Raw genomic sequence first — 19,859 nt, 5'->3', positions numbered from 1 at the left:
ATCGATAATGCTCTCTCTATCGCGAATCAGATTTCCTCTGTAGTATCCCCGTGTGTTTTTTCACCTTAAAGTCTTGAGGAAACTGCTGCCTTTCCAGCCTGAGGATGGGAAAAAAGCTGCTGTCACGGCGATCACGGGCTATGGATCGGATTATGCAAATTCGCTGTCCCTCGGCCTGCTATCCACACTCTTAAACTTCAGTTGTTTCAAAATGCGATAAACAAAAATGCCAAATAAAAAAGGAGTAAATGATAAATGAACTCTAAATTGATATACTTCATCTTTAAATATATAAAACGTAAAAAATATTTATTTAAATTTTCGAAATGTCCACATATGCGTTGGAATCTCGCATCTCCATCACTCCATGTTTCATTGACGCGTACAAAATGCAAGTACATTTCATTTACGGCACCAGCAATGTAAAACCGTCCTGTGATAATGAAAGGTGCTGAATGGAACTAAGCGCAGCCGGCGGTGACGGCTTCCTGTTGACAGATGTAAACATGAGGGTTCGAGCCGGGGTTAATCAGGTGCCTGTTGGCGCTCCGTGTGATTCACTGTAATGCTGCAGCAGCGGGGCGCGTGCAGAGGCGGGGCTGAATCTGACGCCGGCACGGTGACCTACTTTTCGAATGGGACGTGTTTCCCGGAAAGCAGTGGTGGTGCGGCAGACGCTGCAAGTGTAGGACAAGGGCTGCCATTTACTTTACTTTGCGATGCTACCTGCCCGTGCCCGGCCTTCCGAACCGAACCCAACTATGCAGTGTTTCAAGGTGGTGGGTAACAGATTGTGAACGGCAACATGCGCTGTTCCATTGAGAGCGAGGATGCTTTGTGCTGTTCGATTTGCAAAATCTTCATTGGAAAAAATTATGTTTTGGAAAGTGATGCAGCCATTTCGCAAACCTGCATTCTGTGGGGTCTCAGAGGTTGTGTATGTGGTGTGGCACTACTATTGTCTCCCTCATTGCATTTGCACCCACACACAGAGCCACCTACACACACACACTGATTAAGCTATTGACATTGTAAATAACAATGCCGTTTCTTTCCATGTTTTAAAAACAAAAACATAAACAAAAATAATGTCATGAGCAATGCCAATAGCTCTAACTTTTCCAATGCCGAGACCATTGCATTGTAAATGCTTGTTCTACCCTGCTATGGGTCACCTTTCGATGATGAAAAATAATCCCTGCTCATCATTACAAATGAATGCCTCTGTACTCCAGATGCAACCACCGGCACAAATTAAGCAATGTCATAGTCGCATATGTGGCAGCTCTGTTGAGATGCTGCCCCGCATGTAGAAACCAAACGAGGACGGTGAGATGAGATTAAAAATCCACATGCTGATAACGTGAAAATGAGAGGTTGAGGACTGGTCATACTGCAAGAGCAAGTGCCAGGAAAGAACACGCGGTGCCAAGTAGGCTGCATCCTGGCGCTTTGGACGAGCAGTGGAATGGTTGTTGCTCTGTATCCTGCTTTAAAGGAGAGGTTTGAAGCTGCTCTGTACGTGAAAGAGGCGATAAAAGTCCCTAATACAAGGAATGAAAATGTACACATCAGAATGATTCAAAAACCTAATTAACATATGGGACACCTGAAAGAAAATGAATTCAAATCTATTTCTTATAGCTCAGCGCTACTGTTTTTGGGGTGCGTTCGCCTGCGTGATGCTGACTCGAGTTTCTTATTTACAAACAATTTGTTTGTCAAAGTATTAACTACAGAAATATTGACTTAAAAGTATCAGTTACTTTTAGGTTATCAAGGTAAGCATACATAGGGCAGAACAGTAGTAATATGTTAGCTCCACCTCTATCTACCTTGAAGATATAGCACAAATCGATATTTGAAACATAGCATGTTTGGGTCTTGCAGTCAAACAGAGCTCGACACATGAGAACTGACATGCCCAATCCCAGAGGCTACTGTTTGGATCCCAGACTTGTCTTTAGAGGCATTGGGCAGTCAACGCGTATATTATTGTTGAAGCCTCAAAAAAGACAACTAACTCTGACTTGATTTGTCTCCTCCTGAAGTGGTGATGCCCAGGTAAGAAGTTGTTGGCTAATGATATGTTCTAGTTGTAGAGAGTCTAGCATTCAAAAAGGGGATGATGCACACACTTTGTGATAGTATTATTTATTCATATCACCAAAAGTGCATGCAACGGGACAGGATGTGCATAATTAAAAACATGCCTTTGTGTGTTGTTTGCTACCTCAGGATGCAAGATTGGCACTTACCCCTGTGAGCGCAAGACTCTGGAGACAGTGAAAGAGCTGACAGGGAACTACATGTGCTGGAAGGGTTCCAAACAGCTTGGCGCCACCTCCACCGGACTCTGCCCGTTTTACAGGTCAGTCGTTCTTCTCTGTTCTAGGTTGCAGTTGGGATATGGCACACTTAAAGGTGTTAAACAGCATAAGGAAATAAGACTTATGAGCAAGAATGGAAAAGGAATTTGAGTGGTAAAAAATAATTATTAACAGAAAAAGCAACATTTGAGTTATTTCACATTACTTTGATTATTTGGAGGCTGTGTCCCTTAACAGGCGCTCATAAATCCCAGAGTCTTCGAGTGTCCCTGTTCTCTTATGCATTCCCAGTTTCACCCTGTTTAGTGATTCCACTTTCTAGACCTATTGCCCCATACATTTCACTAATGCAAATTGTATGTGCCCTGTCATCCCCAATCAATTGAAAGACTTCACTAAGAACTGTGTAAAATGATGGGTAAAAGAATAAGGACTCCCTACTAAGCTGGTTCAGTTTAAGTTCTTCTGTTAACCCCAAAATAAATTGACAGTACACTCTCCAGATCACAGCATGGCAAAGTAGAGTGTTTCTTAGTCTTCTTCCCTTTTCCCTGAAGGGCTTCACTTAAGAGTGTGTCTGTGATATTCTTAGAATTCTCTAGAGTTCCATTTGGCCACCAGTCCTGGAGGTTCTCCTCCTTCAATGTCGCTGTTTACTGGCTACTTCCTTATCCCTTTCTTAGTTTCTTCCATCCCTCCCTCCTTGGAATGCTTCATTGCCTATGGAGGAGTAGTCATGTAGGTCATTTCTCCAGCGACCCCTGGAGCTTCTCCTCTACGGACTAGAGAGGAGTCATTATATAGTAAAAAGGCTTCATGAGAGCACTCTATGGAGCTTTTCTTTAGCTCTCAATCAGAAAAGAATGATAAAGGCCCTGTCCGTGGTTTTTTCCTTTTCTGACATTGGTTGCCTGGGAGATGGTTCCCCAAGAGACCATGCCTCTTTTATTAGGAAGCTCCTCCCCCTTCTGTAATGGGTAGGGAGAATAGTAGCCCGCTCTCACTACCAGGAATTCTGAACAACCTTTGCCTCACCTCTCCGTCTGGATTTATGATTCCATGAGAGAGGTGAATGTTTGATCAAAGTAGTCTGCTGATCGACCCCCTTCCCTGACTTGCACTATTGTCGCCCAACCAGTCTTCAAGATGCAGCCTCGCTGTCAGTGGCATTCCAATACTGCGGTGGCATGTAAGTCTTACAGTGGCTGTTGGTTCGTATCAGGAAAGAATCTAGCAAATCTATTAGCTGTGAATGATAATTGCCGAGGTCCTGGCAGGCTTATCTCCTTGGAGAGGTTGACAATTATGTTTCATTTCTCCAACTGCAATGAATGTAGGGCTAAACCTAATGCTTCCAGACCAAGATGTTAAAAGAAAATTATGGTATTATCAAGGTACATAGATATGGAGTCAAGAATGCAACATTTACACCTACCTTTGTATACCTGCACTGATGACACTGTGGTAGCTGAAATTCTGTAGTTGATATTCTTGTAGGTTTATATTGGAAACTCTATATTCTGGTAGTACACCAAGGACTGTATAGAGAATTAACACAGTTATGACTGTGAGGCCTCTCTTGGGGTCCTCGGGCACTTACTTGTTACTAGACAGTATCCTGCACGATTATTAACAATTACCATTCACATTGTTGTCCTGCAATTGGATCACCAAGTAAATCCTTTTAGGCATTTAACTTTCCAGGGTAGGGAAGGGAAGTTGAGCATCCAAAGTTTAATACAGGTCCTTTTGTTGTCTGAATTGTACAGAGCATACAGTCCAAGGTTGGAAGAGTTTGAACTGGTTTAGCTGCTGCTGTGAAACCCAAACAAAAGGTTACTGTTGTATGGCTACATTACGCAACATAGGGAAAGGGGATGGGGGAATCACTGTAGCCGGATACATCTAATATGAACAAGGGAAATGAGCTACAGCTAAAGTTGCCACCTCAACATGACTAAAAACCTGTATACATTAGGGCTGCGTGCTTATGTTTTGGATAGAGTTCTCGGAGTTGTCCTGCCGAGTTGTTCATGCCATGTTTTTATAAAACGGTGCAAACGCAAAGCACAATTTTAACTCCAACTAAACAGAAAGACATACCGGTTGTCTTGGTGATGGCCACAAGATAGACAAATAGATATTTTGTGCTGGAACAAACTATTAATATTAAGATGGACTTATTTTCCTTAAATACAATTTGAACACAAAATTAATAATGGGTAGATCTGTTTTCAAACAATTAAGTTGAAGTGTAAATGAAATTAACTAAATGCAGAAACCATGCGCCTTCAAAAAATGAAACGTTCATGTGTGAACCTCTAGGACATGAAAATAATCATAATAGTATACTTGATTAACCACTGTATAAGAATATATATTTTAACAAACCATCCATTTTTGTTTCATGATTTCAAATGGCGTGCCAGGTAGAGTAACTTACTGGAGGCATTGCTTGTAGATTAATCTTGTAGCTGCTTAATAAATGGTTGTATCTGCAGGTACCAAAAGGATAAACGATTCATGACAGTCAGTAGATGGTCTCCCAAAGAACTACAGATAAAGATACCTAAACGCATGTACTCAAGTCTTGATATCACTGTGTGTCTCCTCATAGTCTTGAACGAGCTGTTTAAACAGTGTGAATAGCAAGCAGACACTCTCACTCTGATAAATAGCAGAGTACAACCATGGAGCACCTCCATTGGACTTATAGATGTGAAATTGATTGATTGAAACACAGTTGACGCAACAGGGTTGCTGCACTACTTCTTTTGGACCTCTAAGCTGCCTTTTGCACAGTTGACCATGACACTCTGATACAAAGACTCTCTGGAGCCAGCATAGAGGGGACTGCTCTCGACTGGATCACATCCTACCTTCAAAACAGAACAAATGTCACCTATAATACCCCTTTATTATCCAAATTGTACTTCACAAAAGCAGGGATCCCTCAAGGCTCTAACATCTCACTCATGCTTTTCAACATCTACATTAAGTCATTACCGGCAATGATCAATTAATTTCAGCTCACATGCTCTTACTATGCAGATGACACACAAATACTCCTTAAACTGGAAACCCCCAAAGACTTTGGAAACTCCAAAATCTTCAGTTGCTTCAGAGCCATTGATCAGTGGATTACATGGAGCCATCTCAAATGTAATGCTTCCAAAACTGAAATACCCATATGGGGCAATTGGAAAAATTATGGCCCACTCCGCGCCTGGCCAGACAATCTGGGACCGCCTCCTAAAGTATCTAAGGAAGTAAGAAACCTTGGAATTGCCATGGACTCCAAGTTCTCATTGAAAGCCCAAGTGGACAAATTAGTAAATCAAGCTTCATTACCATGAAAACTCTGCAACGCATCTTCCTCACCTGAGATTTCTAGGTCCAGGCTACTATCTCTCTTGTACTGTCTAAGTTTGATTACACCAATGGCCTCTACCACGGATCATCTTTATCAACTATGAAAAGACTACAACGGATTAAAAACTCTGCTGCCAGACTACTCCTACATGTAAAGCCATAAGTCAACATCTTCCCTGCCCTGAGGGCCCTACATTGGTTACCGGTTGCCAGAAGATCCACCTTCAAGCTGCTTTGTATCACCCACAAAGCAATACATGGAACAGGACCACTTTTCATCAGGAATTAAATCACCAAATACATTAAACAAAGGAACCTCTTCCCCGGATTGGCACCTTGCCTCAAAACCCCATCATTAAGAAAAAAAACATAGGTGGTGTATCTTTCTCTGTTCAAGCAGTCAAACTATGAAATTCATTACCCCCAAACATAAGTTCCAGAGATAACTATCTATCTGCAGAAGACTACTCAAGAGTTGGCTCTTTCCTACATAACCACCATACTCAAACTCTATTGTACAGCATATCCCTGTGTACGCAAACATGTATAATTTGATTACATATATGTATCTAGATATGTGTATTTCTTTGTACAAATATGTATAATAACTATTGTTTTCAAAATATATAAATATTCTTTAGGTCTACTTAACACATTTATATATTACTTATGGGTAAATATATATATATATTGGGATGGATTGCCATCCTTGCCCCCGCCGGATGGATTCCTGGACTTTTGGGGGTTGATGTGGTTGGGGACCCAAGGGGGCGCCTGAGTTCCAGTACTTTAAAAACAGGAAATTGGTTTTGGCGACATCGTGGAGTCCTGCATTCCGCAGAATCATTGGATTATGCCCCCTACACCTACCTGGACAAGCAACAGCATTCTGGGATTTGTGGTTCACAGGCACCATGTGAGCTGCATCAGGTGAGCGAAAGGCACTTGCTTTGTGGCGGAGCGGTTCATAATCAATCAGTTTGTAGCAGGACATAGAAAAACACGATGGCAAACATACCTCCTGAACATTGTTGGCGCTGAAGAAGGCTATTCCAGCCGAAATGCATTCGCCGTTTGCTGTACATTGTTGAATAAAGAAGCCCCTTTGGTCTCCCCTATTGCGGCCTCTTCTCTTTCTTTGGGGGAGTTCTATGTGATATATATATTTAAAGTATTCTATACTAACATGTATATAGGTCACTGCATGGTTTTCATATAAGTTATTTGATTACATGCTTATGGGTCTCTGTTTTATTTTTTCATCACAATATGTAAATATTATCATAACTATGTTATCCACAAGTGCTTCACTATTGAAATATTGAGGCAAAAAATAAAATGAAAATACAATTTAAAAAAATAGTCAAAGATACACACATTTGCTTCAAGTACAGCAACACTTGAAAGTCTGAGTTTCTGCAATACAAATTTAAATCTTGACATATTATATTCCATATGCTTGTATACCCTTTCTATGTAGTTATGTGTCTATATATTTATTACTTTACTCCTACTGTAAAAGAGAAAAAACCTTGGACTCTCTCCGATGCGCTACTATGTCTCACCCTATACCTCTCTCAATATATCCTCTATTGCTACTCCCTGACTCATCCCAAACCTCATTCTACTACTATGATCTCCAAAATAATTCTTCCTACGTTCTTCACTCTAGGTTCTTCACTCCTTGGCACACCCCAAACCTTGTTCTACAACTATAGTCTTCCAAACAACCCTTTCTAAATTCTCCTCTCATGTATCCCTCCTTTTATTCATCCTAAACCTCATTTTACTACTATGATCTCTCAAATAACACTTTCCAGACTGTTCCCTCTTCAATTCCTCCATTATCCTATTCATTCCAACCAACAGACTCTCATGTCCACCACTCAAATGAACTCATATTTCCCTATACTAATCCTTTTTTGGTTCTGGAGTAGCTTGCTACTCGCCGAAAAGCATCTCTATGCCTTGTATGGGTTAGTAAGCGCTTTATCTCTACAATTACAATATGGTATGACAGAAAAGCTGAATTAGGGAGGATAGCATAGATTTTTTTAGGCTATTGAGAGGACTTTAGCCCCAACATTAATTAATGCTCAAGAGCAGTGAAACTGCCCTGCCTCCATTTCTGATTGTCCTGAATGTGGTCACATGTTGTCGCTTGACGGTTTGACATGGCTACACCTAATAATCTGCTATTATTGAGATGGTTGCAGTGAGGGTGGGTTGTGTCAGATTGTCCATCTCCAGTTCATAAATGGCTCTGGGCACTTGAGATGTAATCAACTATTTTGAGGTCGACTAAAGTTGGTACCAGTTGATTATCTGGGCTTCCTTTTAGTTTAGAAATGAGTGGTAATCACAGAGCTATGTGAAGAAACTCATTTCTCCACTCAGTGCAACATATGTGATTTATGGATCACTGACAGAATATCGATGAGGAAAATATCGACCTGACATAATATCGAGGACAAAATATCGAATACAAAAATATCGAATTCCTATCTACAAACAGGTAAGTACAAAAATATCGAATCAAAAATATCGTTGTAAAAAATATAGTTAGTCAAAATATCGAATTTTTTTAAATGTCTTAACAGTAATTTAAAATTAATGAAATAATAAATATAATTAACTAAAACATGCTTAAAAATACTTAAAAAACGTAAAAATATTAAATAATTAATGCAAGTTAAAAAATAAACATGCATTTTTATTTTTAATACATATATATATATATATATATATATATATATATATATATATATATATATATTAACTTAATATTAATAAAACACATTCAATATTTTTACCGTAGGATAGCGGGAGGGTCCAATTTACTATCACCACTCCAGTGAGTGCAACAGTAGGGAAAGCGTTGGATAGCGGGAGGGTAAAAAATGCTATTCCCACTCCAGTGAGTGCAACAGTAGGGAAAGCGTTGGATAGCGTAGGGGTTAAAATTACTATTCCCATTCCAGAGAGTGCAACAGTAGGGAAAGCGTTGGATAGCTGGAGGGTAAAAATTACTATTCCCACTCCAGAGAGTGCAACAGTAGGGAAAGCGTTGGATAGCGTAGGGGTTAAAATTACTATTCCCACTCCAGAGAGTGCAACAGTAGGGAAAGCGTTGGATAGCGTAGGGGTAACATTTACTATTCCCACTCCAGAGAGTGCAACAGTAGGGAAAGCGTTGGATAGCAGGAGGGTAAAAATTACTATTCCCACTCCAGAGAGTGCAACAGTAGGGAAAGCGTTGGATAACGGGAGGGTAAAATGTACTATTCCCACTCCAGAGAGTGCAACAGTAGGGAAAGCGTTGGATAGCATAGGGGTAAAAATTACTATTCCCACTCCAGAGAGTGCAACAGTAGGGAAAGTAATGATTTAATATATTAATAAAAATAAATTAAATATCAATACCAATAAAAAAATTCATTAAAATTAATTACCAATTACATATTATTTAATAGTTAATCAATTATAAATGCAAATAAATATTACTTATTAAAAATGTATTATCTATTCATAATTAATTAACTAATTAATTTTCAATAACAAATTAATTAATAATAAAAAATACCAATTAATAATTAACAGTAAATTAATTATCAATACACAAAAATAATTTTATTATGTAATTAATTACAATTAAATTACTTCCCACCCTATTCCCCTATAAACCCACAACCCGCTACGGAAAAAATAATAATAAAAATTTACATAATTATCAATTCATCAATTAATAAAAATTAATTACTAATTAATAAACATTAATTACCAATTCAAAATTAATTAACAATAAATTAAAAATCAATACCAATAAATAAAATATTTACTTAATTACAATAAAATTACTTCCCACCCTATTCCCCTATAAACCCACAACCCGCTACAGAACTAAAACACAAAAGTATATTAAAAATAAGTAATAATTCCTAAAAATTAATACTTAATTTACTATAATTAAATTACTCCCCACCCTATTCCCCTATAAACCCACAACCCGCTACAGAATTAAATTACACAAAAATTAAATAACATAAAATTCATTAGTTAAAAAAAATAAACATACATTACAAAAATAATATACACTTTTAACACATATACTAACATACAAAACACTTTAAAAAAAATTCTATATTATTAAAAATTCGATATATTTTAATGCCTATATTATATACTTAAATATTTTGACAATCGATATTACTTACCTTCAATTCGATATTTTTAACGACTATATTATGTCCATTTGATATTTTGTCTATTCTATATTTTGACTTCGATATTATGTCTATTCGATATTATTTTTTCGATATTATGTCTAGTTACCGTGATTTATATATGAAATGTGACAGATTCCTCTTGGTGTTTCCATAATGTAGTCTGACTTCTTTTATATACAATGTTCATGAATGGAGGCCTCTGGAATTTGTTGAATCATTGTGGAGTAAATTACGGTTGAATTTTGGAACTGGTTATGTGTTTAATGGTATTGATTAGGTAATGTTGGTATTTACAAGTAGAACACAAATAATGGGGGGAGTGGGAGCATGTCTAGGCTCAACATACAAGCTCCGTAAATGTACATATATACAGGTGGCGTATGCAATTCCTTAAAGAATCAAAAAAGTAAACAGAAAGGGTAGTAGGTGGGGAGAGGTCTGAGCAAGCAGATCAGGGGGGATCTGATTGCTCAGAAGCAAGAACTTGTAAACACCCAGATAGGTGTCATGCTTCATCATCGTGCAGTTCCTCGTTGAGTAGGGGCTGCAATGTTCAACAGGCCCCTCGAGGGGACTCTTTGCCAGAGGTCTTTTAAAATAAGACCCTGTGATGAAGTGTAAGTGGAGGTGGTGTGCATAGATTGGTGTAAGTGTGGTATAAAAATAACTAAGAGAGACTCTGAAAGTTCAAATATGCGGGGCATCTTGTTATAAATAAAAACAAAGGGGGGGGGGGGTGGAGACAATGATCCGGTACAGCTCAGAGAAAAGTGAGAATGCCGGTCAACATGTTTCGTGCCATGTAAACTCCCTACACATCTGGGCACTTTGTCAGGACCATGTAGCTTAATCTACCAATGATTGGGATTATTGTAGTGGTAATTAGCAACAATACTCCATCTCAAAAGTCACCCTCAAAGTATAGGGTAAACTTTATGATACCTAAAATCCAACCCAATTTTAGTAAGTAAATGGCCCCATCTGGGTGTGTGAGGCTGTTGCTTTCCGAGCAATCAGATTCCAACGGTCTGCTTGCTCATACCACTCCCACCCTACTACCTTTTTTTCTATTTCCTTTTCTGATTCTTTTAGGAACTGCATTGCCCACTTGTATACAAGTATTTACATGCAACCAGTAGAATTACCTTAGTTTTTCCTGACATAAGTAGTCCAGTGTTTAAAGTACAAATTGTCACAAAGGGGTCCAGTCAACACCATTTGAAACTGGCTACCTTGTATTCCTAGATGGCTGTTTTGCTTCCAGGGCTCTCTGTACAAGCTCGTTTGTTTCACACATGTTTTGTTCCTCAGCTTTAACAGATTCTACACGAAGCACCCAACTATATGCCACAGAACCATCTGCCCAGGTAGGAGATCTGAAATTTCTGTCATACTATATGGGCCTCCTCAAGATACTTTGTTACTTAAATACCTGTGATTGGCACCGCTGTGTAGTTGTAATACCCTTATGCATGTTTTTATTTTTTTATCTTGCAAAACTTTTCTGTAACAATTGTGTTTGCTGTTTCTTTGTGGTCTGTTTTTTGTATGCATGCTTGTGTGTTTCTTTTATATTGTGGTGCCGATTCCGATCCGTTAAAAATATTCCCCGTACGAATCGTATCCGGATTTTTTTACGTACGAATCGTACATGTCCCTCACAAACTGGCAAGTACGATTCGTATGTTAAAAAATCCATACGAATCGCATTGGGAAAATTCCCTGACACGTCCTCGGGTCGGAAAAAGTGTCCGACACGTCTTCGGACATTTTTACGTACGAATCGGGAAAATTAAGTCCGAGCGCGCAAGTACGATCCGTCCCGTCCGTCCGAATGCACAACCGTATGGAAAAAACACCGTACGGAGCGAACTCCCATAGCAACCATGGAGACGTCCAAACATGTGCCCGCATACGCGCCGAACACCCCCCAAGTACGCGCCGTACCCCCAGCCCCCCCATGTACGCGCCGTACCCCCACCCCACCCCGTGTAGGTACGGAGCGTACCCCCACCCCGTAGGTACGGAGGGGTATGCACCGTACATACGGGGGGTGGGGGTACGCACCGTACATACGAGGGGTGGGGGTACACAACGTACATACGGGAGGTGGGGGTATGCATCGTACATACGGGGTGGGGGGTACGCACCGTACATACGGGGGGGTGGGGGTACGCACCGTACATACGAGGGGTACGCACCGTACATACGGGGGTGGGGGTATGCACCGTACATACAGGGGGTGGGGGTACGCACCGTACATACGGGGTGGGGGTATGGCACGGACATGGGGGGGTGCTGGGGTACGGTGCGGATATGGGGGGGCTGGGGGTATGGTGCGGACGTGTAGGGATGGGGGTACGGTGCGTACCGGGCCCCCTTTTCGCCGTGCATCGTGGCGTACTTAGCTTTTCCGGCACTTTTTGGGTCCCGTAAAAATATTGCCGTGCGAAGTGCTGTGGGTACGAATCGTACTTGCTGGTCCGTAAAACGCTGCCTGACTCCGTGCGAATGTCGCGTTCGCGGTGTCCCGGATCGGAATTGCGGGTATATTTTAGCCGGTCGGTGTTTTTTACGATTCGTACGGAAATGATGTTTCCGTACGAATCGTACTTGCATGTTTGTAAGGTATTTTTCCCGGGTACGAGTCGGACGGAGAAAACGCTCCGTCCGACGATTCGTACCCGTTTTTTCCAGGATCGGAATCGGCCCCTGTGTGTTTCTCAAGTTTGAGTGTGTGTTGCATGTATTTGTCTATATACGATGTGTGTGTGAATAGTGTAAAGGTTAATATGTAATTAGTTGATTCAATATCTGTTAGTAGAAGATCATGTGCCCGATTACAAAAACAACCCAGATGCTACTAATTTCCACCAAGGTGACTTCTGTAAAAGAAATGGAGTAAAATAGCACACCACTGTTACATTATGGAATATTGTGCTAAGGAGCCCTTTGGTACACATTGGCATCATCTGAGCAATGTAATCCACTGCGGGAGGTAAATAGCACATGTGGTTTATGTTGTTTCACGTTAAGCATTCTATGGATAGCACTGTGACCGCCCCATGGGACTCTTTGTGCTGATATGGTGCTCATAAGTTTAAACGGCATGTCCGTTTGCATGTAGTCATATGTGTCGTCTGTAGTTCGGCGTCCGTGTGTATTATATGCTTACAAAATTTGCACAACATGTTTCTGGATCGCATGCCTCCAAGAAATCACACCCCGGGCATGTGCCAGTGAAAGAAAACCCACGACCTGGATCTTGTAATTTTCCTGAAGGTTTTGACCCTTCACCCTTACTCCTTTGATCTGTGACAGAGTCTAGGGAGTTTTTGTGATGCTTTTTCGTTGTTATGCTGTATTTATCATCTTGAAACTGACCACTGAGGGATATTTGCTGTGGTTCCTCTCTTTAAATCTCATTCGAAACAAGCCTTTTATAGTGGTGTCAAAGAGTGTGACTGTTTTCCCCCTAACCTAACAGGACAAATACAATCTTTACCAGTAGAGTCTTGAAATAGGGGGTAGTTGTTAGACAAATGTCTTGTGTCCGCATATGACTTTCCTGACTATACGTATCTCAGCGCCAGGATGCCCGTAGGGTCACAGTGCGCTTTATAAGTTTTGCTGACATTAACATTAACTTTGGATTTATGTAAACGGGGGAGGCATAGTTTACCTATAAGCTTTCTTTGCTTCTTATCTTTTTGAACAACGAACGACCCCTTGTACGTTTAAGTTGTTCAGTTAATGCCCTTGCACATGAACATCCATTCTGCACGAGTTTCTTTATTTCTGCCCTGTTGCATCCTCGCGGTGCTTTCTGTTAATGCTGTTTGTTTTATTATGTGGGCCACTATTCCTGCTGTCACAATGGTGCACCAAAGAAGTGGGCACTTCTAGGGTGACATTTCTGTTTTTATCATAGTATTATTTTGTGGGTAGTTCTGCTGTAGAGATGTGCAGTGGTGGCTCCTCCGCTAAGGCGGAGGACAGTCGCCCCACTGCTCTTTGAGCAGTTAAAAAAGGAAAAATAGAATGATAATAATGCAATGTTATTATCATTTTACTTTCTCAGATCTAGGGGTGGGGCTGGGCTGTGCAGAGGCCCTCTAAGTGCGGGTGACAGTTTGACTGGCCACCTTAAGCTGGCCAAACATTCATGCGCACTTTGCATGTTCTCCACCCGGCTGTATTGCACCACCTGGGTGGAGAAAATGCCCAGGCTCAAAGTACCCACCTGAGCGCCGAACCACAATGCCCAAACCTATCACGATGCTGCTGTCATGGTGACAGCAGCGTCGTGATTGGCTTAGGGGAGCCTGCGTGCTTCCTGCTTCGGACCGGGAGTCTGAAGAGACGAGAAGAGGCGGAGACCATACTTGGATAAGTGATTTATCTTTTTTTCATTCATTCCCCAATCCCCCCCAACACCCCACATCCCCCATTCGGTAGCAGCCACCATTGGAAATGTGATTCCTATGTGCTGTAAATCCTGATCAGACCAGAATACATACCTATACCGCAGTGTCACTTTAGTAACCTACTTAATCTTTTTTTCATTTTCTGAGAATGGTAAACAGGAGCTTTTCGGCTCTACTCAGCCGGCGTTTTTAAAAACTTTTCTGCATTCTTAGTTCGTAAAGCCTTTGTAACGAAGCTCATTCTCCTGTTCAAGAATATCAGAGTTCAAACATATATTCATTCAAAGTGTATTCAGAGTTGTAAACGATTTCCCTTTGCTACCAGCCATGTAAAAGAACCGAGGCTTTTCGGTGGCATCATCCGAGAGATCTAGCCCGCTCGACTATTAATCCTTCTGACTTGTAAGTACCAGTCATCATGGAGGTAACAACTGTCAGAGAATCCCCCTAGTATGTACAATCTCACAATTGGAACATGTTCTGAGAAGGGTGAATTTCAATGAACAAAGAAATGGCACAAAAAGTCTCCTTACAATAAGGTAAAAGCTTCTTATCTACGTTTCAAAAAGCGCGTGAAGGGTGTTAAGGACATGTCAGTTTCAGGCCGTGAAGGTGCAAAACAAAGCAGGGAAGATCAAGCCCTACGGCAAACAAACGTCGCAAAGCCATCCATCAACTGGAACTCCATTGTTTCTGTTCTCTTGTTCATCATGTTTCACTCAATTACCTTCAATCAATTCCATGACACCATGAGAATAACCTTGAACTCACGCTATTTCCTAGGAAAGTCTACCCCAGCTACCACCCCTTACCTTTCGCTCTACCCAAGCATTTACTCGATAAAAAACAAACAAAAAAGTGTGGCTTCCAGGTATTTTTATTTTAATAAGGCTTCAGATTCAAATTCAAATTTATTAGTATGCTTAATAAAAACCATTACAAAATGTATCGAATTTACAATAAACAAAGACTATTCAAAGACCTATTTCCCTCCCCTACCTGTACAATTAAGTTTGTAATCAGCAGGATAAGGTTAATAACTAATCCCTCAAACTCAGAAAATTCAGATGATCTGATGTGTGTGCCAGCGCTTAGTTTGAGCTGGTGGTTGGAGGTGGGGCCCACCGGCACTCATTTTTTGGGACTGGCACTTATTTATCATCATCAGACTTTGACCAAGAGCAAGTGAGATAAAAACACACAAGGGAAATAAGGAGGAAGAAAAAGGCAGAACACCATGACAAAGGGAGAAAGCAGGGTTGCAGAACAGCCAGCAATAGAGAGATAAAGGGACAGGGAGAGTCTGGTTGTTTATTAATGAGGCATGAACAAGACTACACAGCCTTGGTATTCAGCAAGGCGATCTTTCAATAGCACCACCTGCAGGCTTTTGAGAAAAACTTTGGTCCACTTATTCTTTTACAACCTAAGCACTAGTGGGCGCTCCTCTGAACACAAGGTGAATCCAAAATGATAAAAAAAGGGAATAGTTGCATTGTAGAAGCAAAGTCTGTTTGCCTCCAAGAAGGACCTGATTACCTCATTTACTGCCACCTAAAAACCCGCTTGTGCAATCAACAATCTTCTCTTCTTCAATCACCTTTCTGCCTCCCTTCTTAGGATCAGACTTGCCACATACTGCTCCCCAGGATCACAGTCATTGGAATCACCCTGGATTTCCTGTTATTGTCACCAGTTCTTTCTTCATACTTACCACCTTCACTTAATAACACAACCAATCTATCATTCTACTAGTAACTCACAAGCTTGGCTAATCCCTATATCTAAGAAAGCAAACCCCTCTAATGCACCGTCTGACCCTATGAGCTTTCAAATCCTCAATCCCTTAGCCATATCATAATGTGTCCTATCCTCCTTTACATCACTTTCAATCACTCGCTTCGCTCAACCTAAGTATCGACTCTCAGTTCTTCATATCTGCATGTTCCACACCTCTCCTCGAGAAACCCCCTGCTGAACCATGTACTTCAGCCACCGTTTGTGCTGTCTCTCAACATCCTTACATTGCTAAACTGTTTGAATGCTTTTACAAACCTTTCACTGCATTTTTCACGACTCACAACTTAATTAACACCATTCAATCTGGATTTCGAACGTCACACTCCACAAAAAGAGCCATACGACCTGTAGCCAATTTTATCATGTCTGCCTTTCACAATAAGCTCTCATCCATACTAATATTCCTTGATCTCTCTTTGGCATACAAACCCATTGAGCACACTTCCTCCTTTTCACACTACCTACCCTTACCATCTCAAACTAATCACTTAAACGGTTCTCCTCTTATCTCTCTGATCAATATTTCTCTGTCGAATAGGGTTCCTAACTATCTGCACCAACCCCTCCATCACACGGAGCCACACAAACTCAGGCCAATACTTTCCTTCCTCTTCACCACATTTGTAAAAACCATCGTATCATCATTGGTTGACCCCTGTCATACTTGCGCTCAGAACACACAAATCTAGTCCGTTCCAACCTTGACTTGCTGTCTTCAGGCTAAAGGTTCTGAGTGCCTCACAGCTTCAGTCACTGGATGGAAATGTGTTCTCTTATGCTAAATCCTCCAAGACTGATATCATTCATTTCCTTGCTTAACTGACACCTCCTGACATTCAGAAGCATATTCTATTAACTGCTGACACTATCACTCCAACACTATTGGGCTGAAACTTTGGTTGGTACTTGACCCTTATGTCAGGCTTTCTAGAAATTTACTTGTGCAATTACAAGAGTAGGGCACCTTTTTTGGACAAGCTTTGTCTTACTCATGGAAATGTATGAGTAAATCACAACTCCTTATCTACTCATAAATGTCTAGGAGCAAGACAAAGCTTGAATAATACACACATTTTCATAGAATATTTCTGATGTAATTCATATCTGAAACGGGAGGAAGGCATGCGTACTCTTAGAAAAAAGTTTGTGCCTTGTGCCCAGATACTTACTACATGAAGCCATTAAGGCCACCAAATCCGTTCTCAGCAGATGAAATATCTGATCATACTAACTGGGCATTCAAGGAGCAATGACCATCACACACTCACATCTGAAGTCTTATTCTCCAATGGCACCTACAGTCTATATTTACTTGGTACATCCTATTTCTGTGACAATGACTTTCATGAGTAGAGGAATGATTTCTACTTCACATCCATATTGACAGACTGTAGACAGGCATAATATTTCTTCTTTTCTGGCAATACTAGAAACCAGGTAAACCATACAATAACAATTTTTCCTGGGGCTCCTTGTTTAGGTATTGATGATGTGGATTTTAAATAGAGCAATAACCATGATTACCTTTGCAAATGGCCACTAACGGAGCAGTATGATCAGCCCTGATTTAGTGTGACATGGCAGCACTCCTAGACGTGATTTAAGCACGCAGGCTACGTCATGCACGCTCTGTGGTTGTGGATTAAGAATGTTGATCCGTGCGCTGTGTCTACAGACTGTCCTCTCACTTCAACCTAGGTCTGCCTACAGATCTTTGTAAACTGCATGTAAACTGCCGTACAAGTATGGATCCTTGGCCCACTCGTAATCTGACTAGTATATGATACTTACCATGATATAATCTATCTCCCACTTACCTATTTTTTTGACTTACTCTCTTACCTGGAGTTAAAACTCCATGATCTACACTTTTCACCTGTTTTTCCAGACTTGTTAAACTGATTGGTTATACATTGTAAATTTCCCTCTGAAAATAGAGGTTTAATAAAGTATGATCTGCCACTCTTACTGGTACTTTCTCATATCTCCTTGACATAGTGATTTATCCTCTTCTCTAATCCCTCCTTGCCTTGCATCACTTCACTTGGGGATATGCATGATGTTTCAAATTATCTTTTAAGCTTTATTTGACAATCTCTAAAAAGCTAATATTTTCATTCACAAATGATAGTAATAAACAGAACATGTGAGACAATTGTCAGAACTGGACCACACCTTAATGTTATGACGATGCACGCTGACAGTCTGGAGAAATGATGCAGCGTATGATTTACACAGAGTGACATTGAGAGCAAACATCTTCACTCTTCCTACTTTGTATGAATCACACTCGCGATGCCACGCCAGTGTGACCCACTAAGTATTTCTCATAACTGGATAATTTTTATTTCACCTAATTTTCTACTGTCTGTTATTGAGTTTCTATCCTTCTAATTATTGTTGTATCATTTTTTCAACCTTGAAAAAGTCCCCGGCCTGCAAGCTGCAGAGGTTGCAACACGTATTGGCTGTCCTTAATTGCCAATCAGAAATTACCTAAAACAAATAATTTAAAGAAGAAAAACAAACCAACCATCATACATGTGATGGCTTGTTGAAAGAAAATCATTTGCTTATAATGTTGTGATTTACACTATAAAATTGCAGTGTCCACATTCTGTTATTTATGTATATGCATCAATAAAGGCGGGGCAGAGGGCCCTATCTGTGGTTTATAGAATGTACAAGGCACCATGAATTCATGTTTCTCAGAAAAATAAAGTGTGAAACCTAAATAAATCGTGCTCTTAGCTTTTTCATACTCTTAGAAACATATCTGTGACACTGGCCCAGATATTTAATCCATTAAACCACTGAGATCACAAGATCCCTTCTCAATACATGAAAGATACGATCTTAGCTCTAAAACTCAAGATTGGTACTTCCTTGTGAGTTAGATGTCCAGATAAGTCACGAACTTAATGGTTCAAAACCAATCATCCCGGCTTATTTTTATGGCGATCCTTTGTTGCTTACCCATTGCTGAGTGGGCCAAATTTAAAGTGGATAACTTTAGAAAACACCACCTCAGATAACTGCAGTCAGTAGCTATCATTACAAACAAGCAAGGTACCCCCATTATTTTTTCAATTTTAAACTTTTCATTTATTTTGAAGCTGTTAACAAGCTTTTTTTTTTTACAACTTTATTTATGAGTTTACCATAAAACAAAAGCCTTATTTAACAAGGTATCTCCATCACTAGTAACCCACTAGCTGCATGTGCTCCCCATACCTTTCTTTTTTAAGCTTCTAACTTGTCAGAGCGTTGACAGTTTTGCCCTAGTTGGGAGATTAAATATTATTAATTAAAATTGATTATTTATACATCTTTACCTATAGTAATTTATTATTGCTTTTGAAAATCTCTTATTTCATATAGGTATTTTCGCTTATGGTCATTTTTTTCTGTATTGTCTGTATATGTTCATTATTATGAAAATTCAATAAAACATTTTGAACTAAAAAAAAAAAAATATGCAGACATGCCAATCTCTAAGAAGTACTGCAAAAGGTGTACCCCCTCTGTAACATCAGTACAATGGACAGTGCCTGCCTAAATCTGACTAATACATTCTTTTTGTGATTAAGAACCCAAATCAAGCAGAGTGCAAACATTTGTGACACCCGAGATCAAATGCCATTTATGTATCTTCCCTGGAAACCGGACCATATTGGTTGGTGTAGGGAGTGATCAGCCTCTCT

The 19,859-nt window shown here is 40.2% G+C and overlaps 1 protein-coding gene across 1 annotated transcript in view; it reads left to right on the top strand.

Moving 5' to 3' along the window:
• VWA2 (von Willebrand factor A domain containing 2) overlaps window positions 1-19,859 on the top strand; it is a 270,127-nt gene that overhangs the window by 184,531 nt on the left and 65,737 nt on the right. Inside the window, exons 8-9 of the mRNA XM_085603290.1 lie at window positions 2,239-2,371; window positions 11,240-11,295. Coding sequence (XP_085459416.1) covers window positions 2,239-2,371; window positions 11,240-11,295 — 189 coding nt within the window. The remainder of the gene's footprint in view (window positions 1-2,238; window positions 2,372-11,239; window positions 11,296-19,859) is intronic.

This window comes from Triturus cristatus, chromosome 1_2, assembly GCF_964204655.1.
Source record: "Triturus cristatus chromosome 1_2, aTriCri1.1, whole genome shotgun sequence".
NCBI lineage: Eukaryota > Metazoa > Chordata > Amphibia > Caudata > Salamandridae > Triturus > Triturus cristatus.
Note: the sequence above shows the minus strand (reverse complement) of the source record. Positions and strands in the feature narration are given on the sequence as shown.